Source organism: Trachurus japonicus, chromosome 9, assembly GCF_045865225.1.
Source record: "Trachurus japonicus isolate A0001 chromosome 9, Traja_1.0".
Lineage (NCBI taxonomy): Eukaryota > Metazoa > Chordata > Actinopteri > Carangiformes > Carangidae > Trachurus > Trachurus japonicus.
This window is the reverse complement of record NC_140915.1, coordinates 25480084-25505566: the sequence shown is the minus strand read 5'-3', so window position 1 is coordinate 25505566 and position 25483 is coordinate 25480084. Positions and strand designations below refer to the sequence as shown.

The 25483-nt window shown below is 42.7% G+C and overlaps 2 protein-coding genes across 4 annotated transcripts; one reads left to right on the top strand and one right to left on the bottom strand.

Annotated features, from left to right (window-relative positions):
- Positions 1 to 205: 205 nt before the first annotated feature.
- LOC146981570 (clustered mitochondria protein homolog) lies at positions 206 to 11435 on the bottom strand. Its single transcript, XM_085786959.1, has 28 exons — positions 11173 to 11435; positions 9655 to 9764; positions 9161 to 9332; positions 8488 to 8625; positions 8240 to 8394; positions 7977 to 8131; positions 7742 to 7864; positions 7442 to 7574; positions 6861 to 6953; positions 6554 to 6720; positions 6199 to 6378; positions 5675 to 6112; positions 5514 to 5587; positions 5279 to 5383; positions 5034 to 5134; positions 4796 to 4948; positions 4632 to 4694; positions 4268 to 4500; positions 4088 to 4172; positions 3777 to 3930; positions 3542 to 3681; positions 2606 to 2686; positions 2388 to 2513; positions 2134 to 2243; positions 1952 to 2045; positions 1725 to 1850; positions 1563 to 1636; positions 206 to 1075 (listed from the first exon to the last, which is right to left on the bottom strand). The coding sequence occupies exons 1-28, from the start codon at positions 11225 to 11227 to the stop codon at positions 454 to 456; spliced, it is 4260 nt and encodes a 1419-aa protein (XP_085643085.1). The 5' UTR covers positions 11228 to 11435; the 3' UTR covers positions 206 to 453.
- Positions 11436 to 12647: 1212 nt separating this feature from the next.
- On the top strand, positions 12648 to 24157 carry ddhd2 (DDHD domain containing 2). 3 transcript variants are annotated; one of them, XM_085786946.1, is made up of 19 exons: positions 12648 to 12782; positions 13247 to 13431; positions 14960 to 15152; positions 16405 to 16595; positions 16741 to 16830; positions 16985 to 17105; positions 17210 to 17299; positions 17391 to 17532; positions 17673 to 17881; positions 17975 to 18036; positions 18150 to 18269; positions 18346 to 18441; positions 18682 to 18855; positions 19426 to 19581; positions 19692 to 19794; positions 19889 to 20050; positions 20257 to 20361; positions 21882 to 22050; positions 22194 to 22479. In XM_085786946.1, exons 2-19 carry the CDS (start codon positions 13312 to 13314, stop codon positions 22273 to 22275), a joined length of 2385 nt encoding a protein of 794 aa, XP_085643072.1. In that variant the 5' UTR covers positions 12648 to 12782; positions 13247 to 13311; the 3' UTR covers positions 22276 to 22479. The 3 variants fall into 3 exon arrangements, with proteins under 3 accessions (XP_085643072.1, XP_085643071.1, XP_085643073.1); XM_085786945.1 differs by having other exon boundaries at positions 16402 to 16595; XM_085786947.1 differs by lacking the exon at positions 20257 to 20361 and having other exon boundaries at positions 16402 to 16595; positions 22194 to 24157.
- The last annotated feature ends 1326 nt before the right edge of the window (positions 24158 to 25483 follow it).

The following is a 25483-nucleotide window of genomic DNA, read 5'->3' as shown; positions in this document are numbered from 1 at the left end:
GTGTTTTACATTCCAAAACACAAAACTTTCCTATTTCTATTGCATCATCTTCTACCTTTTCTTTATTTCTTTGACAGAAAAAATGTCCTCATGTTTTGTTTTGTGTAGACTGATTTGTTTGTTTACACCTGAATCATAATAGATTTGTATCTTTTGTGTGCGTCTGTTTGTCACCAGATTTATGTTAAAGAAAAGATAGCACGTGTTTAATACACCAGAGTAAAAAGTTTATTGTTGGAAAAAAATAACACTCAACAGTTCATCCCTCTCCCTGCATCAGTAATAACCTCACCACCACAAAGTAATACTCATCCTTTTACTCTCTGTTGCCTTATACTGAGCTTCATGTTCATTGGTTCAAATAACAACTAGGATCCCAGGGAGAGTTTTATCTTGCAGCAGTGACTTCAGAAAAAACTTGACTACAACACTGTTTCCTTGATTGATATGTGTCTACTCTTCAGCTACTCCATTGGCTGTGACATTATCTGTCACTCCATTTACTCCTCCATTAACTGCTTTTGAAACAACAACATCTGCCCAGGTCCCTTTGCTCTTCAGGACCGATGGGCTCACAGCGATGTCCCCTGCTCCATTTATTTCACCATCTTTCTCATCTGACTTCATCTCCTCGCTTGTTGCATCAGATTTCATCTCCCCGTTAGCTGCGCTGCTCTTTACTCCATTTTGTGCACTGATCTCAGTTTCATCTCCTGCAGCCCTGACTTCTGACTCCCCATTCACTATCTTGACCTCACTATCCTCACTGTCTGCGTCTGCATCTGTTTTCTCCTCATGCTGGTTTTGTTCACCTGCCTCCACATCTGGACCGTTAGCCGAAACTGCGGCAGCGCTCTCCACTGACGCCTCGTCCGCCAGTTGCTCCTGTTCGCTCTCACTGTTATTCTCCACTGCAGGGCTTCCTCCGTCTTCAGCTTCCTTCCCGCATCCTGTTTCTTGACCAGAGCCTTTCTCCCCCTCGTTCGCAGTATCATAAGGTAGTTTGAGTCCCAGTTCTCTTGCTGCTGCTATCTTTCGTTCCAGGTGTTTCTGCTTATACTCCTGGAGCCTGTCACTGTGAAAACACAATAAATTCATGAGAGTTTTCCTGATTAGCAAAAATAATGAAAAAAAAAAGCACTAGAGCAGGTGGGGCAGTTATGTAGCTATTCAGCATTTACTTGTTTGGTTCATTTTTACAGAGGAGAATAGAAAATAGATGTCAAGCAGGAACAAAGAAAGTCTATTTTTAAAAAGCTAAACGGATTAACACTGACTGCTTTTGCTTATCACAAATATACTGTATTAGATATTGTGTTTTTGTTAGCTGATAAGTAACAATACATTAATATAGACTTGCCAAAATAAGTTTAAAAAACAACACGTTCATTTTTTTAATCTTGTCTTTCAGAGACACATAACAAGAAAATTAGTTTATATAATATGTTTTAATCACTCATCGTGTCAGTATTTTGAAAAATAAAATCTAATATTTATGAAGTCAACATTTCAGCATTTCAACACAATTTAGGCATTATATGATACATATCTGTGAGATTTACCTTTTTGTGATCCTCCTGATTCCTGTCACTAGCACCATTTGCTCCAAAATGGTGTCAGTTGAGGGAGTCAGACACTAAACAAATAGAGGACAATAAGCTTAAGAGACATGTTTCCAATTTTCTAAAGATTATCTCAGAGACAACCTGAGCTCCTCCACGTACCTCCACTGTTTGCTCTGTGCAGTCAGGTCCCGCCTGTCTGAGCGAGCGCTCCACCTGCACCGCCTGCTTGGTTATGGTGCACAGAAACTCTTTGCTGCAGCGTGTCTGTGGGTGATCCTCTCCAAACTGAGAAAGAAAATAACTATAAGATAGCACACCCCCATACACACACACACATACACCAACCAATCCACTTTACATGTTCTCTCAAATAAAGAAACACTGACCAGGGCAGTAAAGGCAGCAAGAGCTTCTTTCTCATGGGTCATAGCACCTCGGTAGTCACCCTTAGTGCACATCCACTGGGCCAACAGGTGCTGACTGCATAGACAAAAAAAGACATAATGTTGGAAAACAAAACAAAAACCTCTTTAGGAAATATCAGCGCAAGCTATAAGTGATAACTTACCTGAGAGCAGTATGCAAGTCTGAGGGCCCGAAGAAGGAAGTGTTAAGTCTCAGGGCATTCTTTAGGAACTTCCCAGTCTGCTCTCCTGTCAGCACCAACCCAAGGCAGCTCTGTGGGGAAACAGTGAGAGGAGTGTCATCTTTTTTAAGTGGGTGTTGTCTACTTGTTTCTTGTTATATCTCAAAAGGAAATGTGTTTGCTTTAGGTTCAAGTGGATAGCAGAAAGTGTCTATTTTTAAAGTGTTGCGACCTACATCCAGTGTTGCGATATAGGGATGGTCCTCTCCATGGACTGTCAGCAGCATTAGTCGAGCTCTGAGGAAACACTTCTGAGCCAGGGCAGTCTCCCCTCCAGCCAACACATACACAGCCAAGAAGGTCTACATAACACATAACAATGATAGGACAATGATTACAATGCAATCACAGGATACAGTACATACTCTGTGATACAAAGGTTAACTCTACTCACATATTGCTGGATAGTGTTTGGATGGTCAAAGCCAAGCACCCGCTCACTGATGACCACTGCTCTCAGCTGGATACTGCGAGCCTGAGAAACAGAGGGAGTCACAGTAATGAGTGGAAATGAAATGGTTGACTTTGCATATACAAATAACATGAAAAACCATTTGATGCATCTATTCAACTATATCAACTATCTGTGTTAGAGCACACATACAAAATAGCAGTGCTGAGAGAGTTAAAGGTCTCATAATGTATAGAGTGTGATTTCTCTGTCTCTTCTCGGTCTAAGCTCTACATTAATACTCTTAAAACAAGCTGCCAGGGCTGTGTAGATTTGTGATGTCACAACTGTACAGTCACGGCCCTCAGCTATGCCCCATGGCTGGCTCATGTGGACCCATCCAACCTTGTAGGATTTGGTTTCAGTCAGAGTTTATCTGAAACCTGCTAAATTCTTATCCTCTCTTCTGATTGGCTCACAGACCTTTTGTCGCTAGAGCTCCAGAGAGTCATGAGAGGAGTTGCAAATCTACATTGAGATTGTTTTCCCCTCTTAAAACCACAAATAAATCCTCATATGGATCAACATTTCAAACAAAAGACAAGAAAAGTGTAAAATATTGACTTCAACTGTCAAAAGTAAAAGTACTCATGAGGAAGAATGTCCTCTTTTTATATCATCTGTTATTTTATTCAATTGATTTATTGATGTATTGACAAGTAAATAGCACTTTGATGTTACTTATATGTAGCTAACGAGTGTATCTTTATGCAATACTGGTCATCACTGCATCATATTTTTTTTTACACAAGTAAAATACCTTCAACAGTAACTGTAGAGTAAAGAAGTAAATATACTTAGTTACTTTTCACCACTGTGACATAATAATGTTTTTTACCAATAGCATAGCTGTGAGGTAATGTGGAGCAGCAAGCCTACCTCCGCTGTCTTTCCCTGCAGGTAAGCCACCCTGGCCAGCAGGCTGTGGCAAAAACAGGCCTCAGGGTGCAGGTCGTCACACACCCTACCAAACAAGTAGGCTGCATCTTTCAGCTGCTCATGGGCCTGATCCAGCAGACCTGCAGTAGGATAATACACAATAATATTTAATTGGACTTAATTGAACAAAAATAAACATTGACATCAAGATTATAGTCCAGTTTAATTGACTCACCTTTCTGGATGGAGATTTGTGCAGCACGGAACTGTTTTGAAGCGTCCACGGTCGGCATGTTAACGTGCTTGACAACAGGGAGGATGTTGAGGATGTCGTCTGGACCAATGGGAGCTTTGTTTTGGTTGTCGAGCAGGTAGTCCCTCAGCCTCAACTGGTGTGGACATAGAAATATTAAACATATTTTTCTCTCCTATTAGCCTATACAGTATCTTTTCTCCGGTTTTTACCCAGCAGCTATATTAAAACATTACTAATATGTATTTGAAAGGTTTATAACAAACTGAATCCACATTTCATTCGTCTGTTACCTGCACTCCAGTCTTCAAACAGAACTCTCTGAGCAGAGACACCTTCTGGAGGCCGTAGTGCTCTACGAGGTGGTTTGGACCGGAGCTGTCACAGAGAAGAATGACAGTTGTTGTAAAACTAACACTAATCCTTTGTATAAACAAACACGAGGGGAGAACAAACAAAGGCTTGGTCCTTACCCGAGGCTGTCAGAGATGTTGTACGTCTCAGCAGCGTCCTGGCAGACCAGGTTCCACAGCTCAGACCCGGTGAGAGTGCTCCAGGGCGTGCTTTCAGAGGCCCCAGCTCCTCGGCCACGCCGCCTTGACTTCTTCTTCATCTCCTCCCCGACAGGAGCGGGCGTGAAGTGGGGAACCAATAGGCAGCAGAGGAAGTGACTGACAGCCGCGGAGAGACTAGGCACATCCACACCCTGTAAAGACACGACCAGAAGCTGCAGTTCTTTCTTTCTAGAGCACGTGGACTCGCACCTGCTGCTATTTCACCTCCCCACTTTGAGTTGTGCGAACGTAGTAATGCTCCTGCCAGAATATTTGAAAGTACCTGAAGGAAACTGTTGAACACTCTTCTCGTGGAGCGGATAAAAATGTCACCTAGGACCGTTCTCTGTTGAACACATAAAGAAGGAAAAATAGGAAGCGCAGTTAGCAGAGTGGTTATATAACTAAGACTAGTTTAATGTTGGCTATTTTGTACATAAAACACACCATTATATGCCTCAGACGCTCCTTGTGTTCTGATTGGCTAATAGCCTTGAGCACATGGCCCAGATACCGGAGGTTGATGCCTTGCTGGTGAAGTGCCAGCTTTAGAGAAGCTCCATCCATTGGTGGCTCATAGCAATGTTGGCAATAATCCACCTGCATACATGTACATACATGTGGTAAACATGTTGAATTTTCACACACGATGTGTCAGCAAGCATTTTATCTGTGGTCAACTTACGAAGGCCGGTATCTGGTGTGTGACGATGAAAGCTGCAGCTTCCCTCAGTAACCTCTCCTGCAGGTTTGTGGCCGCACTCTCGGCAGGAGGGAAGGATACCCCTAAACACAGGGCACAAGAAGCATGTGATGTTATGTCATGGCAAATTATGTGACTGTATGTGTGTGTGTGTGTGTGTGTGTGTGTGTGTGTGTGTGTGTGTGTGTGTGTGTGTGTGTTTGAGTGTTTGTGGTTTCTCTGTATACCTGGACAAAAGACGTTGGGGTTAAAGCGCATCTCGAAGATGATGTCACTAACAGAGCCGATCTCTTTACAAGCAGCTCGCACTGCATTAGTGGCTCGAGAGTCACCTGGAGGGATAGAAACATTTTAAGGACAGAAGGGCCAAAGTTCTGTAGTAGTGTATAATATATTATTAAGTATTAACTATAAGTTTGGTTGCCATTGGGTTAGATCTTCTTCTTAGTAAGCATTTCTTACAAGCTGTTGCGCATTCCTCAAAGCCTCCGTTCTCGTCCAAGGTCTCCTTGACACACTGAGTGAACTGACAGTGTCTAATAGAAGCAAAAAATAAAACGTTAACTTTTTCAGAAAAACCTTTGAAAGTGGAGATTAAAAGCTTAATTTTATGTAAGACTCACTTGTGCTGGATGAAAGCCTGAACCAGCTCTGGTCTCAGTCTACAGAGGCTGTGAGGAAATCTCTTTGGAAGCCCAGAGTCTGTGTTATAACTCTCTGGCCAGCCGTCTTTTACACAACCCTTCTTCTCCTCTCCCTCTTCACAGTTTTCTGTCTTTTGCTCTTCTCCAGTGATTGTCTGACTTTCTGTCTCTGCTTCTGGGCAGAAGTTGGCATCAGCCGGGAAGGTCCTGAACACATCCAGTATGTAGAACCTCCCATCCGCTCCCAGCAGTCCCTGAGCATCCACTGAGGTGAACAGCGGGACCTTTTGATTTTCGCGCATCACAACAACGTGTCTCTGGAGTGAGAGAGATTTGGCAGAACTAGCCAGGAGTGCTAGTAGCTTTCTGCGTTCAGGAGACTCTTGGGGTCCTGCATTTACCCCGTACATCAAGCCTCTGAAAACCAGAATGAGAAAGATGTTAGCGGAAAAAGCTGGGAAAAAAAGTAAAACACAGTTTGTTGTTTGGTCCACAGGGTGTACCTCGCAGCAGGAGCAGTTTCCTGGTCCTGCTCCGTGCCCTCCAGCCCAGGGGCCAAGCCCTGCGCAGACAGACGTACACCTCTGTAGTCTACAACGGCTGTGGGTAGTGTGTGCAGCCCCTCCATCCCCTCCAGGTCACTGTAGGCTTGTACTCCTTTCAGCTCCAACCTCTGAGCTGCCCTGCAAAAAGAAGATGAGGAAACAATTAAATAATGCATGCCATTATCACAAAAATTTTGTATAGCTAGTCCTCTTATTGGACGCTTCACTTAACCCGCACTTAAATATAACTGAGAGCAAATGACTTCAGGTGTTTCATTTTATATATAATTTGTTTATTGTGGTCTGTTCTTACCTGCGACCCCTTTCCCCACCAAACACGGCACTTGCTGCCCCCTGGTTCATGTACAGGCCGCCCCACAGGAAAGCTGGGTCCTCTGGGTTTCCATTTACTGGCTCCACAAAGCCATCTACAACAGTCTCTGCCCCCTGCATGACGGCCCTCACAAACGCACTGTTTACCTGAAAGGAAGAAGAAGGTAAGAGCAAAGGTGAGAAGAGGAGAAAGCGAACAAATAAAACACATGAAAGAAAACTGTTGCTCTCGTTGCCCTGAGCCATCCTGCTGCTGTTTTGAGCTGGATCCCAGCTTTCACGGTTACCTGGAGCATCGCCCTGTCTCTCTGCAGCCTCTCCTCCAGACTGCCTTGTGGAAGACCTCTGGCTGCTTGCAACTCCTCATTCCAATCTGGGGCCTGCACGGGAACCACAAACAATTACACACGTAGTTACTACACTCAGTATCGCTTCCAGCAGCAAACTACAACGAAGACCCACACACATTTTATTTTAGCTATCTTTTATAATCACTCCGTGACGGGTCAAGTCAGTGAACACAATTTAATTCAGCTCTTTTCGCAGGATGTGTGGAACTCAGAGACCGTCACATTCACACCCGTCCCTGTGCAAACAATGGCAGATGGGAAAATGCTTCACACTAAAGGCTGCCAACTTAAATGTTACACAAATTATGTATATGAAATAATAAAATACTGCAACTCATACAGTAATAAGAATGCTATTGCACCACTTAATATACAACACAAATAAATATAGCATGTTTATAACCAGAAAAATTTCCTCACAGTGCCACTCTGCTGATCAAGAGTTACATATTGTACAGACAGAGCTGATCAGACAGAAATATGATCATCTCTCTCTGAACACTGAGGAAGTTGCTGACCTGTCTTGCTGCCTGTTCATCCATTCCCAGTCTGCTGAAGGTGTTTTTGTGAGTGCGGGAGGCGCAGGTTGGCCCGAGCCAGCTCAGTGTGTGGTAAGGAGTGGGCATCACCTCAACTGGTGGTAACTGAGTCCTGAGGGGAGAAAGATATCAAGCTGCATTACTCAAAATCCCTTTCACTGACAGTCATTTTTTTGTGTTGTTTTGGTCTACAAGTATTACATTTGGCACATACAGTACATTTATTCAAACCCCACTGTTAGTGTCTGAGCCTCCTTTAAGCACATACAATAGCTTTACCTGTTTTTGAGTGTAGTGAAAGTTTGTTTGAAGGCAGGGCTGATGTGACAGAGCAGGTCGGTGAAACAGTGACAAACTGGAGAGGACTGAGCAGGACGAGGATCAAACACATCTTCTGTAGACCTGAGAGGAAGAATTGAATTAATCATCAAACAGAAACAGATATGAAGTTGTGTTGTTTATACGGGATTGTCAAGTCAAGTTATTGACTTTAAAGAGTTGTGATTTTCTTTACCTGTTGAGGAAGAAACCTTTTGGACAAGATGTGATGTCACATCGTCGTCCCTCCATCGTCACCACAGAGATGTACAGGAAGTCCCCCTGCAGCTTCCTGTGTCCTGGAGGTGGGTTCCAGCAGCTGAGAGACAGGTCCCTCAGGTAAGTCGGGGCCTGACGAAACAAATATATACGGTCACAGACAGTCCTTGTGTGTTTGAGTCTGTGTCTGGGTGAACTAGCCTAAGTGTTTAAAAGATTGCAGGTATTTACAGTGCGTACCTCTGGCTGGGAGCTATGTGGTAACAGAGCCATGAGCGGTCTTTCTGAGGAACCAGGGAGGAGGTACTCAGGAGGAGCTCCGTCCTGGTTGGCCGATTCTGTTTTTGTGTTGCTTAGGGAGCGTTTCAGGCCCTTTCCATTTGGTAAGCTGGAGTCTGCACAAAAAAAGATTGTACTTCAAGTTACATGCAACTTTGGAGCTTTGTATTTTCCTCTTGCGTAGATGCAAAGTGTGTGTGTGTGTGTACCTGACGTCTGTGAATGTGTGAGTGTCTCCAGTACGCTTGGTGAGCGCCCTTCTCTCAGCGCATCCTGAGGTCCAGATGCTCTCAGCAGCTCCAGGACACGGGCCAGATGGAGCCTGGCTGAGTTGGCAGTGTAGGGCTCTGGAAAGTAATATACTGGTTCATTTAGACAGACCCTCTTTACAATGGTGCTTTTTTTTCAAAACACAAATCTATCAGGGTGCGTAGCCTACTATAGGTGTGAACAACGTAGCCACAGACGAAGCAGCTTCAGTGTTTCAACAGCCAGGAGGTGAGAAACTAATTGGTTGGCACACACAGATGTAATCTCTGCAACTATAAATCTCTGCAGCCATAAACCTTGTTATGGTGTCTGAGAAAGGGTGAGTCAGCTGTTCACAATGACTTCAGAGAAACTTAAGTGTGTGTGAAAGTGAAAGGTTGTGATGAAAAAACAGATAGGATTATTCTTACAGAAAGCTCTTAACGGTGAAGTACAAACATGGTACAGTGCAATTCTCACTTCAATTCAAGTGTTAATCATAAAAAGAAGAAGGTTTGTTGTTCAAGCTACTGGAAAAGTTATGGAATTGATTGGGACAAATCTCATTTGTCTTGATTTTACTTTATGGGCTAAAGGTAGACCAGAAGAGTGAACAGAAAACAAGTTTGTTACCTTCCACCAGGCGAACAATGGCTCCTGGTTTAAGGCCTTTGAGGCTTTGCAGTTCTGCCAGGGGATCCAGAGTCGCTCCAGCTAATGCCAGCGACAAGTTCGAGCGGGGACACACCTCCTCCCTCGAAAGCAGAGTCATGACTGCATCTTGGACGAGCCAAAATCCATGGACCTACAGAGAGGCATGGTTTAACACACCAAGGAATAACAACTTATATACCTGCCTGTTGGATTAACATTTACTACTGTGTGAGTATAGTAAAAGAACACAGTGTATTTCAAGCATCACATTGAGACTCCAGTTTTGTACATGATAGCCTACAATGATAAAAACATAAGTAAACTGTGCACGCAAAGATACAACACCAGGTAAAGAATTGATTTGTTATAAAAACTGTACGCTCAGCTATCTCTGTTTGTTTCCACCATCTCCTGATCACTTATGAACTCTTCTTACATTCAGACAGGGAACAAATATGGGTTCAGTTTTGTACCTGCAGTTCAAATGACTCTACTCCTGCTCCCTGGATCTTCACAGGGAACGATGTGTCTTCATCTTGCTTATTACCGACAGCATTCTTTCCACCAGTCATGCTGATTACATCTGTTTGAAGGGGAAGTAAGAAAAACAAAACTAGCTGAGGATAATCACAGAGCCCTCCAAAGGACAAGTAAATAATACTGTCCTCCACTCATTACATGCTGGGAACATTTCCAGCTCCACTCTGAAAGGACTACAGACAGCTGTTATAGAAAAATGGATGAGAAACTGAATGCAAGAATAAATGAATGGATGAATGAATGAAGGAAGGAACTGAGGGAGGAATTATAATTCCGATGTATTATGTTCAGATCTGTTCTTATTGCCGAATCATTTCGCATGATGACTCGTTGCACTGAGGAGTCTGTGTGTGAGAGTGCCTGAGGCCAGGAGTGAAATTATGCAAAAAGACATGTCAAAGAAAAAGAAAGTGGGGTGTGTCTTCCTTTTTTCTTTTTTTTTACACACACTGGCAGAACCAGAGGGAGAGCAGGACCCAGCGTGTTCCTCAACCTGCCGTGTGACTAAACCTGTTGAATTTGCCTACTCGCCCTCATGTCATTTCGAGTGAAAAAGGTCAACCACACCCAACGGTGGTATGTTTAGAGAGCAGAATTTTACAGCGTGTAAACTAACAAACCAATAACTTGGCACCTGCATGGATGCTTGCACATTACATGTAGATAACAACAGCGCAGAGAAGTTACTCAGCTCTCATCTCTCAAGGCTGTAGTTCATTCCACAGTAAATCTCCAGTTTCTGCTGTCAATCTGGGACCACTTTACCACTGGAGAGCACCCAAAACATAGCTTCTGTGTTTGTGATTGGCTGGAGGAAGGTCCCTCCTCGCTGTGAGTTCAGAGCCAGTAGCCTCTTTTCTGTGGGAGCTACTGCCTTAGCTACTACCACACAGTCTATGTATCTATCTTTTGTGTGTGTGTGTGTGTGTGTGTGTGTGTGTGTGTGTGTGTGTGTGTGTGTGTGTGTGTGTGTGTGTGAGTGTCTGAGTGTGTTAATTCAATCACTCAGTCTTAAAGAGGAGGAGTGGCAGAGGTTAAAAAATGTTGAGAGGCCCACTTGAGAGCTGGTAAAAGGTGAAGCAATTAAAGCACTTAAAAGATATGTGTATGAGTTTGATCCTTGCACATGAGAAGGTGTGCAGGAACAAATAAAAGTAGGAGTGTAATAGAGTAGGAACAGTTTAGAGCTATTTCAGGTATGACACTAACTCTGCGTAAAAGTTAAGAGTTAAAAGCACTTCTCAAAGTGGTCAAAAAGTTGTTTGAAGCAGCAAATAGCACAGGCCGAGCTCAGAGCAGCAGTACAGTGCTAAATCTCCCACCCTCCTCACATTCTGCAGCGAGGGAGGCACCAGGCGAAAAAAGAAGGAAGAGGAAAGAGCAAAACAGGAGACAGAGGGGGAGAGAGAGAGAGGGGAGCAGAGAAGGAAAACATCGCAGGAGTTTCTCACCACTTTTGGCCTGATTTCTTCCTCCTCCCCCTCCTCTCCTAACTTTGTCCTTCATGTCTGCGTGTTGAAGTTTTTCTTTTCTTGAGCTGTCCTCTTGTGTTTTCACTTCCCTGCTCTGGAAGTTGTTCTCCCCTCAGTGTTGACTGCTGGAAGAGTGCGCAGAGTGAGGAAGAGAGTGAGTGGAAGTGCGCAGCTGGATTGCTTGTGAGCCCAGCCGAGTGAAAGTAAATGACTGTTCAGGATTGTGACTCCTGCCCCTTTCTACAAGGCAAACTCAGTTTATCTGCTCTCCCTGTGTGAAAAGGCCACACCCTCTTATTGCTCCACACAGACTCATTACTCCCTGCATGTGTCTCACTTTGTTGGACTGGGTGTGTCTATGTGTTGTAGCCCTACTCACTCTTCCTTCCCCTGCTGGCATATTTCACTCTTCACTCCCTCTTTCTCTCCACCCTGGAGGAAAGGTGGGAATTACATTTTAGTTTTGATAGTGGTTTGACTAATTACTTTAATCTTAACCTACTTCTGACATTAAGCATTTCATGCTACAAATGACAGGGTGTGTTTATCTGGCTATAGCTACACATTTAATGGTAACAGGAACACTAAACTTAACACTTAAATTACACACTTCCTCAAATACAAGGTCATGGGGGCCCTAATGGATGTTACACCACTGACTGAAGGTGAAGTCAGATTTAGCTGTAAATACAATCATGAAACAAATGGGTGTGTCTGTGTCTCATGATGCATGATGATCCCTCATTCTTAAGAAACCAATGCGTTCACATTTTACACTTGGGCAGCTTTCTTAGTTAGGCTCATAGACTGTATTTAAGGTTAGACTGTACAGGTGCATGCCATAAAATACCCGAGGCTCTTACTAAAGGGCAAGTGAATAACATGGCATTTAGAATAGCATCTGCAGTATGTCGCTCGTTTAATCTGTCTGTTGGCTGGAAAACATGTATTTCCTCTTTAACGCACATCTGACATCTAGTTAGTAGTACGGCATGTGCCCCAACACCACAAGTTATGTTTTTACCCCCTAATTACTGATTTCTATGACTACATGCAAATTCATAACGGTATTTGAGGGAGGTGGCTTCATGACGCTGTGGTGTTTAGTGTTGCCTTGCAGTGCCACTCGTAAATGTCATGTTTTACATAAAGCTCCGTTCGTTTCCGCCATTGGTGACATTTCCCATGGCTGTTTGAGCCCAAGTAAAATTGAATCATAATTACTGTTACATTTTAACGCTTATCTTATAACAAGGTGCGATTTTATTAATTTATTAGGAATAGTTTTTATTCTAGTGCAAATGGACGACGTGTTGACGTATTTCGCCCTCTGATATTCACACATTGAAAACTCGAGCCTCACAGAAATGCCCCTCTGTAGAACTGTATTTATTCAAAACGATTAATTTGGTGCTTAGTGTGGTTTTAGTCAGCCTTTAATCTCCCGATAGTCTAATTTCCTGGAGCACTCAAACCGAGCACCGTTTGACAGGAGGCTGTCCTTGCTGCTAGCCGAGCTACCCAGAGCTAATCAACGAAAACAAACCGTCTAACGCAAACAAACCATCTGCATGTCTGCGACGTTGTCGGTGAGTCCAAGATAACAAATGTAAGTTACAGCCGCTAAAACACCCACAAGACATCCAACAGGCCGAGGGGACGGTGAAGTTAACACGAGTGTCCCCGTTTAACCATCACAACTCAGCTAGCATGATGAACCTCTCTGGCCTCTCGGAAGCATCTGTTAATTCATAACATTGACACACACTCACACACGCAAACAAAACAGGAAATAACCGGTAACGTTGGCTAGTTTAGTTCAGGTGTCAGTAATATGTTGTCAGTAGTAGTCACACATCCCTCTTAGCGTTAGCTCACACACTATTTAACCTCGCTGTTTACATCTCATGTTCATTTTGCCCTGAGGACGTAAACATTATTGACTGGTGGGTCAGCTGCCACGGTGTCCATGTTTGTCTATGTATAGCAGCACCACTGTCTGACCTGTTATGTTATGTACTAATAGTTGTGGTGGTGGTTGTTGTTGTTGCAGGTCCAGTGTTTGAGTGCCCTTCCCCTTGGGTCAGAGCCGAGGGCAGAGGTCCGGGTCTTGGGCTAATGTCATTCAGTCCTGGTGAGGAGGGGCGTCTGTCTCAGGCTGCCCCTAACATTAACACACAAGACTTGTCCGACAGCCCCACTCAGGCCCGCCGGACAGGGGACACACCTGAGGATCAGGTGAGCCTGCATGTGTGATATTGTGAAGTGAAGTGCTGTGTTGTACATTGAATATGCCTTTTTCATTTTTAGGATGTATGTTGTAATAGTTAGGCATCACAGATATGACGTGCAGGTTTTAATTATATAATAAGTGTCCTTGCTCTTATTGAATACAGCCGACCTGTATGGTCCTGTAAAAAATTAAGACTCTCATCTCTTTTAAGTTTTTTTATTATTATTATCATTATTATTATTATTTCTGTACTGGGTTGGTCTCCTCATAAGGCAAACCCAGAGAGTTTTAAGCAGCCACTGAAATTTAGATAAAAGTAACATCTCACCTCTATATCCAGCAAGCAATGACAACTTGTACGAGTTCAAGGTACTTGAACTTGAACTTTAAATACTCAAATTAAATTCACATAATTGGGATTCATTGCAATGCAATTTAAAACAAAGGTCTTCTTCAAAACTTCAAACGTACTGAATGTGACGAGAGAGAACAGAGTGACGTCTGTCTGTGCTCTTGTCCTCTTGGACGGAAACAGCTGCTGCCCTCTTTTCCCCTTTTTGAATATTAGTAGGGCAAGGCAGCAATGATGAGCTTGCAGAGGCTATAGATGTGTGAGCCACATACTGTTCCCCTTTAAGGTGACCACACTGTACGTTTTTAGACACAGCACATAGAGGAGACAATATAACCAGCACGGTGTCGCAAGTTAGCACCAGTGTGTGACGTCTTGTCAGTGATAAGCGAAGAACACACATGTACCTGGATGGAGCAATAAGAATCACATAAACCATATGAGTGAGTGTGTTGGGGGTTTATGGCTAAAGAATTTATTTTGTTGCACGATACTAAAGATAGAAAAAATGTACACACAGGAAGGAATAACTTACAAGGAGGTAATCTGATTTCATTCTCAGGACATGTGCTCCGTTCACATTCCTGTTTATTCTCAGTGTTGCACATTACATTCCTAATTGGTTTGTTGATTTGCCTGTATGCATGTATGTCATGTGGGTGTTGTGTCAGCCTTTGTCTTTCATTTATTTTAACACAATGACACCGGAGCAGTAGAGTAGTAGTACCACAAGCATTACTGGCAGTGCTGTTTGTGAATGTAAGACATTCAGTGGAAATAGATCCAGTTCTTATACAGCTAGCTGTGGCTGTGTCAGTCGTGGAAAGAAGAGGAGACAAGAGATAGCTTGTAGAGGGGAAAGAATAAAACAGGGCTTTGTGCTTCCGGCCTAGAGGAGGTCTGATCCTTTCCTGTGTGACTGTCCTTTGCTTTGTCTGATGGTCTCAGGTTCCTCGATAGGAGCCTAACAGAAGAGTGCAGACTTAGCTCAGACTTTAGTATTTACTTATTCTTGAAGCTGCAGAGTTGAACAGTGAGCTGTTCTACCAAGGGCAAACACAGGTATACATTTAATGTGTGTCTCAGGCATCACGTTTTAACCTGGTATTGAGGAAATATTGCTGAAAAGAAGAACAAATTTTGATTTAATGTCTTGACTATGCTTGTGTTATTTTTTCCAGGTGTTGCCTGTGGTGGATGAGGCATCGCCGTCTTCCACATCTTCCTTCGAGATGCTTGACATGGAGTCACCCCCAGCTCCTTACAAAGAAGTACAGCCTCACTGGTTCTTTTGTCGACGGGCTGATGACAGCACCTCCTGGCTTCCTTTCAGCATGGAGGACTCTGAGAAACTAGAAAGGGCCTCCAACAATGGTAAGGGCGTTATGTTTTACACACATATAGAATAAACTGAATAATATGTGTTTTGTTTAAATGCTTTAATAGGGTATATTTGTGAAAAGAACAAAAGAAGAGTGACGAGTTTACTACAAACAGCTGTGAAAAGGATAAAATGTTAAAATAATACTCTTGCCAGCACTGGCCTGATGCCCACCAGGACGCTCAAGTCTCATGACAGGACATGCTCACTGTTACTAGGTGTTGACGGCAAATTAAGGTTTCAGGGTGGTTTTATGTGTTTTGTCAATAGGCAGTCATTTGTGAAAAGTTAAAGGAAGTAATTAAATGCAGAGTTGGCATGTGTGGTATCCATATTTAAACCTGAAGTTAAATGACTACTTAAAAACTTACACAACTTCCTCAAGAGAAACTGTTAATTGAATAGATTTGATTTTTAAATGAGTGCCAGACATTATGATAAAAAATGATATTGCTGTAATGTCTGTTGGTAAATAGTGAGCCGCTAGTTAGCTAGTTAGCTCTGCATAAAGACTGAAAATGTGGGGAAAATCCTGCATAACAGCACCCCTGAAGCTCAGTAATTAACATGTTGCACCTCATGTGTCCAAAAGGTTCATTCATGTAATGGTTTTATAAAGCGTCATGGAGGCTACTAGACTGCACGTAACTACTGCCAAGGAAAGCAATCAAAAGCAGCAGTGATATTAATAAAAGGCTTAGTAAACAAGTTCCTCTTGGTATTATTAAAGAGTACCATCTAGAGCTGCTCTATGAGATTAAGTGCCCTGAGATATGAGTTGGAATTATATACAGTATATATAAAACATGTCTCTCCCTATGAGAGTGTACAGTTATTCTCTGTAATACAAGACAAAATGGCAGTGTCTCTGCCCACAAAATATTCCAGAGAACTGAACTCAGTCTCCTAATGATGCTGCTACAGAAGTCCAAGGTCAGTGAGCCATAATTGCTGCAAAGTAACACCAAAGCCTTGTGGTTAAGTTCTCAGTCATCAGAGTTTTGATTGAAGAGTAACTTATTCATTCATTAGTCATCCCTCTGAATCACAGTAGCCTTTGGCGTTCCCATAAACAACTATTTCATTTACTATTTTCCTCCATGCATCTCAAACAAACATCACATCTGGGAACATGTTCTTACAATTCAAAAGCTATTGAGCACGACGCTGTTGTACATAGTTGTCCTCACAGAACATTTTCCTTTGGTTCTCACATCTACTTGTGTATGTTTACTTTTGCAGGAGGAGACAAGGGCGAGGAGGTGGTGGTAGCGGTCGATGGAGAACGGTACGATGTGCATGTCAAGGAAAGGAAGCGCTATGCCGTGTACTGGGAGCAGGGTCCCACTGAAGTCCGTCGCTGTACCTGGTTCTACAAAGGAGATAAAGACACCCGCTTCATGCCGTACCCCGAAGACTTCAGCAAAAATCTGGAGGTAGTCGGACACTGACATTGTACTTAAACCACCAAATCATACACTCCTGCAGCTTTTCACTGCATTCTCTTCCTTACTCTGCCTGTGCCTCAGTTATATTCGTCTGTCTTTGATTCCTCCCCCTACGCATCCTCCAATCTTTCAGGAGGCTTATATGATAGCAGTGACCGTGGACGAATGGAAGAGGAAACTGGAGTTCCCCACTGGAGAGACTGTTATTTTACACAATCCCAAAGTAAGGCCTGATTTTAAAATATCATCACAAACAGTATGATTGCATACCCATACGACAAACCTACACAACAAGTGAATATACTGTATATTTTGTTAGGTATATTGTCTTCCTCTCATAAAATCTCCACTCTTTCATCTCCCTGCTCCTCACTCAGCTGATAATGCAATATCAGCCAATAGGATTGCAGGACGAGTGGATGTCTTCCCCCTCGGAGCAAACACGCCCTCGAACAGTCAAGAGGGGAGTGGAGAACATCTCTGTAGAAATACCCGATGGTGTGTGTGTAGGAATGTGCAATATAATATAATAATCCTATTTTTTAGGAAGTATTACCTACGGTCAACTAGGTAATGTGCTCATCATTATTCTGTGTTCCCAGGTGAACCAGAAAAAGTGGACCACCTTGTCTTTATGGTGCACGGCATTGGTCCTGCGTGTGACCTACGCTTCAGATCCATCATACAGTGTGGTAGGTGTATGTTTACTCATTACGTACGTACAGTACGTATATGTGTACGTTAATGTGTATTCATGACTTCTCTATCTCTATCTTTCCCCAGTAAATGACTTCAGGAGTGCCTCCCTGTCCCTCCTGGCCTCTCATTATAAGCGTGCTCAGCAGGATGGTCAGGTAGGCAGAGTGGAGTTCCTCCCAGTCAACTGGCACAGCGCTCTACACGGGGATGCCACTGGGGTGGATGAGTAAGTAAGAGGAGGGGTGGAGAGAGAGTTAACAGGTTGTGCAATACTTAATGCTACTGATACTCATGATACTTGGATTTTCTGTGCTTCAAACTCTGGCTAACTGCATTTTATGTTCTCCCGCCTTCTTTGCCTCCCAGGGACATTCAGAGGATCACCCTTCCCAGTATCAGCAGGCTGAGACATTTCACCAACGACACTCTGCTCGACCTGTTTTTCTACAACAGTCCCACCTACTGCCAGACCATCGTGGACACAGTAGCGTCAGAGATCAATAGGCTGCACTCCCTCTTCAAACAGAGGCACCCAGAATTCAACGGGGCAGTTACAGTAGTTGGCCACAGCCTAGGTTAGAGATACAGAAACATACATACAGTTACAAACAAGTGCAATATAAAAATACTGACTTTAGACATACTGAGTCCTCTTTTCGTGTCCTTAGGTTCGCTGATCCTATTTGACCTGTTAACCAATCAGCGGACTGGGACTGAAACCAGAAAGGGGGTACGTTTACAGTCACAAAAGACAAAATCAATATAGTGCTAAAAATAGCACATATTTCTATGTACCGGTATGTAGAAAACTGATCTCCCATTCTCCCCCTCCCTGTACTTCAGGTGCCTTCTGGTGAGCCGTGTCGTCTCAACTGCGACACACTGGAGCAGACTCTGGCCAGGCTGGGCCTACAGCAATACTTGGACACACTGCAGGCAGAAAACCTTGACCTGGAGTCACTGGTAATACAAACACACACACATAGTGGGCATAGAAAGTGTATTAGATGGTTAACAATGTATGTTTCTCTTCTTTTAGGCTCTTTGCCATGATAGTGATCTTAAAGTTTTAGGAATCCCTCTTGGACCTCGGAAGAAGATCCTGAACTACGTCAAGAGAAAATGGATTCCAGAGGTAAGACACAGAAATGTGTGTATTTAATCTGGGTAATTTAGTTAATTTAGTCTGATTGGTTTATCAGACTATAAACCGTGTCTTAGATCTGAACTGTCTCTGGACAAAATGTATCTAGTTGGGTTCATATGCTTAAACATGAGTTTTTCATTGCTGGTGTCTTTTACTTGTAGTAGTAGTAGAGTTTGTACATTTGCATTTGCATCAACTGAGCGTGTTTGTATTTCTCACTCTAAACAGGATTGTAAATCAGGGACCGTGCCTCTGGCACCAGGGATGCAAGCCCCACTCCAAGCGACCAGTGGTCGTGATGGTAACCATTCTTCGGGACCGACACCCCAGCCACATTTCCATAGAGCGCAGTCTGTCACCAGTGCTGTAGACTATGAATACTTCGACGTGGGCATTGGACAGGTAGCACACATGCTTACAGGTTCAGTATGATTATTTGTGCTTGGGAGAACCAGTAGCTGAAAGCTTTGATGCATCAAATTCCTGCTTCTCTTCCACCCCCCTCCCGCTTCCCTGGACAGACCAATGGAGGCATAGCCAAGGGACAGGTGTGTCTCACATAGTGTCCCCATGCTACCGGGCTTTGTCCTTCAATCTCTTTGATCTCACTGTACCTGGAGTCTCTCCTGATATACAGCCCACTGTGGGCAGGGAAAATTCAAGGCAACTGATTTACAGTGGCTACTTTATGAGCCATGGAGTTCCCATGCCTAAGTCACATTATACTGTGATTTGTGTTTGTCTCATTGAGTCGTACAATCCAAGACCACCCTCTGTGTCTGTGCTCATCTGTTCCTGCATGAATGGTCACTTCCTCTGTCTCCTCTTTACCTGCTGTCATGCTCCCTCCCTGTGAATGCCTGTCTGTTTTCACACATCACGGTTCACCAGAGGAGTTTCATCTCAGTTCTCTCTGACTTACTGGATGTGCAGTAGCACACATGTCTCTGAGCATGCCCTCTCTCTCCCCAGGTATCCATTGATTATCCACAACTGGCATTCCACCCTCAGACGTTTTTTGCGTTTGGCTCTCCCATCGGAATGTTTCTGACCGTCCGTGGGCTGAAACACATCGATCCAAACTACACCTTCCCAACCTGCAAGAGTTTTTACAACATCTACCACCCGGTGGGTAATCACATATTTGCAGCATTTCACAAGCTCTCACTACAGCATTCCTCTCACTTACTGAAAGAGGTCCCCTATTAAAAGTACTTTAATTTCTTTCTCCTTTGTAGTATGATCCTGTGGCATATCGAGTAGAGCCCATGATTATTTCAGATATAGATTTCGAGCCTATGCTAATCCCACATCACAAAGGCCGCAAGAGGATGCACCTGGGTATGTCTCTCTGTCTCTTTCCTTTTCTTTGCTGAACGATGTTGTTGCATAAACATTTGTTCAATGATAATACTTATTTCTCTTTGTCTCGCAGAACTGAAGGACAGCTTGACCCGTATGAGCATGGATTTGAAGAACAATGTACTGGGATCATTACGGACTGCATGGCAGTCTTTTTCCAGACTACCTGTTGCTGCACTGCCCCCGGTGGAGGAAGGAGAAACTACAATAGAGAGAAACCTTCAAGAGACACAGGGTAAAAAATAACTTTTGTTTTATATGTGTATGTTTTGTGTGTGTGTGTGTGTGTGTGGGAGTGTGCAGAAGGGTGTGTCTAACCCTTTTTCTTCATACTCCTCTCATCCTTCTCTGCATGTTGCCACCCTCCCTTCCCCTCTTTTGCTCTGTCTGGTGGTTGCTTCTGCGACCTTTCACCCCTTTCCATTTTACCTCGAACCTCAGCCTCAGCGGCAGTCACTGTGTCTGCTAAGAGAGACGAGAAAAATGCTGATTTTTGGACTAAAATACTGGAGTGGCCCAGGGCCCTTCATAAATATTACTTCCAAGGTAAGCCAGGATGGCCACACTGAGTTGAATTTAATTATTTTATTGTCATTGTGCACAGTACAACGGAATTTTAGGTGCAACAACTCCAAAATGCCAATGGCTTGAGTAAATGCAAAAAGTGAATAAATTAGGTTATTATTATCTGCTTAAGATAATCGGCCGATTTTTGTCTTTGGTCGGAAGGGGGGAAATCGGGGCAAAATCAGCCCGATTATCTTTATGTGTGTGGTAGGCTTTAGCAGAATGGTTGGAGATTTACCGGTCTCTCATAGACCTCTATACTGTAGATGCATGATTCAGTAAAAGCCTGTGAGTTTATTATAGACTCTCTCTGATATTTAATTTTCCTGGCTTGAATCTGGAAAATTTCACATTTTTAACAATCACTATTTTCTTCATTGTTGAGACTACTTTGCTGCACCAGCACCACTGATTGAAAGAAAAACTGTGTGTTCACTTACTACAGTTTACTCTGGCACATTGACTCTTTTACAAAGAGCAAATGTTATGCAATGTAAGTCATCATTGCTGCAGGCTCTCACTACTCCTCTGCTCCTCCCTCTCAGAATGTCTTACCTATCCTTCTGTACGTCTAATCATCAACCTTAATTTACCGACATATCCTTCAGGCCTTTCCCTCCTCCTCTGGCTCTCAGCTTTGATTGGTTGAACTGGATGCTTGACTGACTGTCAACGCCAGGCACCACTTGAGTAACCGGCCCATGACACACTCTCTTAACAACTGAACAATAACATCTGTGAAGTTGTGATTACAGTTTTTATAACAAGAGTCAAATGCTGGAACTGAACCAGCAGGTTATGTCATTAATCAGCGGCAAGTCACATACAGGCAGGTACATGTCCTGTTCTTCTCTAAACCACCTGGAGAACTTAATCTGTTGGTTTATTAAAGGACACAGAAGGAATGTAGCTGTTGTCAGAGAGGACCACGAGGTGCACACCATGTGCAGGGTACTGTTAGTTCTGCTATAATAAATGCAGAATTGGGATGTCTGAAATAACCATTCAAAATGCATGAAAAAGAAGCAGCCAGCAACGTAGTACTGAAATCCCTCTTACAACCACAGGATGTTCATAATATACCAACAAACACATTTATCTATCTCAAAATAGTTCAGAAATGGCTAAATCAAATATTTAACAGATTATCATTATCATTATATGAAATCATATCTGTTGCTTGATATTTCTGAATTGCAGTTAAAACCTCATTTATACCTGCAGTATGTGTAGGACCTGTACTTGTGGTCAGGTTGTTTTATTATGAAATAATAAAACTGCATTGTGTTGTGTTTAATCTGCATTCTTCTATAAATCTTTTTTGGTTTAAGTGCTATTTGCTTCAGAGCAGCTACTCTCTTCTTTTCTGTCTGTAATCTGATCTGTTCCTCCTTTACTGAAAAATATGAGTGAAAACCATTAGGGGCTCCTGCTAGCTGCTGTCATTTGTTGTTTGTCTCCCTATACCGTCTTATCTGTTTTGACTTGTGTCCCTGCAGGAGTGACTGAGGAGGCAGAGTCCTCAGTGTCAGTGGAAGAGGGGGAGCAGCCAGAGATCAAAATGGGGATGTTGAACGGAGGCCGAAGGATCGACTATGTACTTCAGGAGAAACCCATTGAGAGCTTCAACGAATATCTGTTCGCTATCCAGTCTCATCTGTGTTACTGGTGAGTAACACATAACCTGTTCAGAGCGAGGGTGGACCAGAATGAGTGTGCCCTGCTTATGTTTTGTGTTTCTGGTTCAATGAAATGTCTCGCTCTCCCCCCTTCACTATCTCTCTATCTCTCTCTCTCTCCTTGTCTATCAGGGAATCTGAGGATACTGCTCTCTTGCTGCTGAAGGAGATTTATGACAAGCAGGGTGTGGCCTTTGAACAGCCACAACAGTAATAAAAGTTTCATGAATGTGAACTCGCAAACATGACAGTAACCTGAAAGTTAGAAACTGAAGGCCAGCTGACCGGACGGAGCTACAGGCTCCACAGTCCCAGAATGCCTTACTGTCTGTCTGGGTGTCGCCTGCCTGCCTGCCTGCCTGCCCCGCCCCGCCTGCCCTCTCCTCCCCAACAGTGGAAACTGTTTGGCTTCCGACAGGTGAACTAGTTTCAGACGATTTGTGGTAGTCATGGCTTCTTTGTGTGGTTCAAAGAATGGAAAGGGTTTGGTGTTGTTTCACATCCACCCCGACATTACTGTCATGGTCCTGGTTGCACTTTTTTTTCTTTTTCTTTGAGTTATTGTTTATTTTACTTCACTTTGCACTTTCAATTACCAACAATTATTGACATATCATGCTTACAGTTGCAGCTGATTAATACTGAAAACAATTATTGTTTTAACCAGTGAACACACACAATAATCGTTCAAGTATGAAAGAACACATCAAGTCTTGTAATGGTTATAGTGTTCATCACATTGGTTTGAATTTCAAACTGGAATAGATGTTCAGCTGGTGTTTCTATGTACTGTAGTACAAAAAATATATTTTAAAATACCAGAATATAAATAAATTGTAGATTATGATCTTTAAATTTTGATAAGTTTCCCAAACCTGTGTACGGCCTCCAAAACTGAGAAATGTAGAACTATAATTACAATTAACTATAATCCCTATTGTAGGTGTGTTCAACTGTGGGCATCCCTCTTGGCAACAGAAGTTATCCTCCTCCTCTTTACAAATAGCCTGACCAGGAAAGTTAAGGGTAACATTTTGTCTGTTACCAGTTTCTAGGCAGCTCCCTTTGCGGTCTTTTATTTACCGTAAATAGAAAGTGAAGTTGAAAAGAAGTAATCCTGATGAAGAAACATGTCAGAAATGAAGTACAGAACTGCAGGTGCTCCAAAGGACTTGTTTTATCATGTTGTGTGTGTTTGTGTGTGTGAGTACAGTATGTTATAGCCGTGTGCAAGCTGTACAAAAAGGCCAGTTCTACCTTTTGTCCTCCAGGTCTGTGCCACTCCTTTATCATCCTCTTCGTTCTGCTATGTCATAGTTGACGCAAATTATATCTCGCTGCAAGCCCATACCAGCTTTGTATTTATCCTCAAATATTGTTAATTCCAAGACAGACTGGGATCTGGCTAACTTTTGCAAAATCTAAGGGCCAAATCATACTTCATCTCCTTATTTTTTCCTTATATGGACAATGTGTAATCAACATTTCATCTGTATTGCATGCACTTTTTAATGTCAGAGCAGAGTTTCTCAGCCTTTCTTGCTTTGGACTGATTTGTGCTCCAATGTTCACATAATTCTTACACACGCCGCAATAAGAGTTGACACTTTGAAATCATGAAATCATTCTTAGAAATGTCTCAGATCTGCATATCGAGCAACACAAGGTCCAAACAGGAAAGTTGAGAAACTCTCTCTGTCAGAGTGATTTAACTCTGTGACTCACATGTTATGCACCATAAGGGGAACCACAGCCCCAGCACCAAAGCTCTGAATGACCTTGATCCCAACCCTTTGGGTGTAACATCCGCACAATTAACAAATTAACCACATGGGGTTGTTCATTTTTCCTTATTTAGAAATGCACTGAACACTATATTACCATGTTGGAGTAATTTTCCTTGAACCTCACCATTGTGTTTGTTTTTTTGAACATGTTAGTAGCCTATTGAACAGTAAAAAAGAAAGACACTTTCTCTTCACCATGACAACTGTTGTGGCATTTGATACTAATATGTTGATACATACCAAAAACAAATGTTCCGCTTTATGAAGAATACACTATGAATATGGTTGTGTGCCATAATAAAACATTACCAATACCTTGTTGTAGGTTTGTTGGGGTTGACGGAAGCCTTCTTGTTCTGGATGTGAAGTAACCACTGTGACTTAACCTGTTTAATCTTAGTGAGGCAAACCTACAGATCTACACCTCACTGAGCTTCTAAATCAAAAAGAACAATTTACAAAAGTGATTAGCAACCAGATACATTTATCCAAGTACAAATTTAAGGTTAATTTAAATGTAGGCCTTCTGAGGATCTTCTTTTCATTCCTCTTTATACTTGTACTCTGTAACATTAAAGATAGCAACAGTGGTTAGTTCATAAAATGAGTAGCCCATTTACAAACAAATTATGGCAACCATTATAATAGTTAGCCTAATAATCTTTGTTAAAAAAAAAAAAAAAAGTATTAGCTGTAGTTTCAAATTTCAAATTGATTTTTGTTTGGTTTTTTGTTAGGTTACTGTGTTAATTGCAATTTCCCTATGTGATATAATGAATCATTGGTTGGACAAACAATGTATGAGAATGTAACACTATTTTCTGTAATTTTATTTGAAAAGAAAAACAACCAATAATCAGATTAATCCGAAATGGTTCCTTCAGCTCCACCGCAACAGGCAATCACAAAATCTAGTTTAGACAGCACAAACAATCCAGTTATCAGAGAAGTTAACAAGAGTACATTTTCTCTGTATTTTTCTGGTTATATACATAGTTTTTATTGTATAGTCCGGTCCTTATATCCTCGTTGCTATGGTGAATTCCTGGAGCATGCGCGGTACCGAGGTAAATACTTCATCACTACAGCGGTGAAGTGACCGCTGACTTTCTCTGACAACAACATCAACCATGAGGCAAGTTCAACTCTTATACTTGGTGTCCAGCTCCTGTGATTTAAACTAGTCGTCAAATCCGTGTGTTTATTTCTAATTGAGTTAATTTACGGTGCTAACTGGAGTTAGAGTAGCGGTCGGGATGTCAGCACTGACCGGTGACAGTTACAATCATGAGTCATTAATTGTAGCTTTTTACTTTCCCTCTTCCCTCCTCCTATCTTTTTTTTCTGTTCTCTCTCGTCGGCTGTGTGGTTGTGCCCACTTTGAACGAAATGTGGTGAAGTCATTGAGAAATTAGGACCTCCATAGTGAGCCTCATGTGATTCACCTCAGTGGGAGTACTAAGCTATGCACTAAAGCCTCTCAGTTATTTTCTAAGGCGGGCCTGTCCTCCTCGGGAACCAACACTGCTGCACACTGACCCTGCAGACTTTTAGCCATTGTTCAAAATATCTGAAGAGACTGACTGAATGACACAGCACAGGCTCTGATTCAAGAGGTAAGATTTCTTTCAATCA

What these genes read in the sequence shown, in the direction of transcription:
- LOC146981570 (XM_085786959.1), bottom strand. Translation starts at nt 11,227, where the DNA reads ATGAAGGACAAAGTTAGGAGAGGAGGGGGAGGAGGAAGAAATCAGGCC. An exon ending in GGTGGGGAAAGGGGTCGCAG is followed by an intron (nt 6,379 to 6,553) that starts GTAAGAACAGAC and finishes TTCTTTTTGCAG; the next exon opens with GGCAGCTCAGAGGTTGGAGC. An exon ending in AACATCTCTGACAGCCTCGG is followed by an intron (nt 4,173 to 4,267) that starts GTAAGGACCAAG and finishes TCTCTGTGACAG; the next exon opens with CTCCGGTCCAAACCACCTCG.
- ddhd2 (XM_085786945.1), top strand. Translation starts at nt 13,312, where the DNA reads ATGTCATTCAGTCCTGGTGAGGAGGGGCGTCTGTCTCAGGCTGCCCCT. An exon ending in ACCTTGACCTGGAGTCACTG is followed by an intron (nt 18,270 to 18,345) that starts GTAATACAAACA and finishes CTCTTCTTTTAG; the next exon opens with GCTCTTTGCCATGATAGTGA. An exon ending in CAGTCTCATCTGTGTTACTG is followed by an intron (nt 22,051 to 22,193) that starts GTGAGTAACACA and finishes CTTGTCTATCAG; the next exon opens with GGAATCTGAGGATACTGCTC.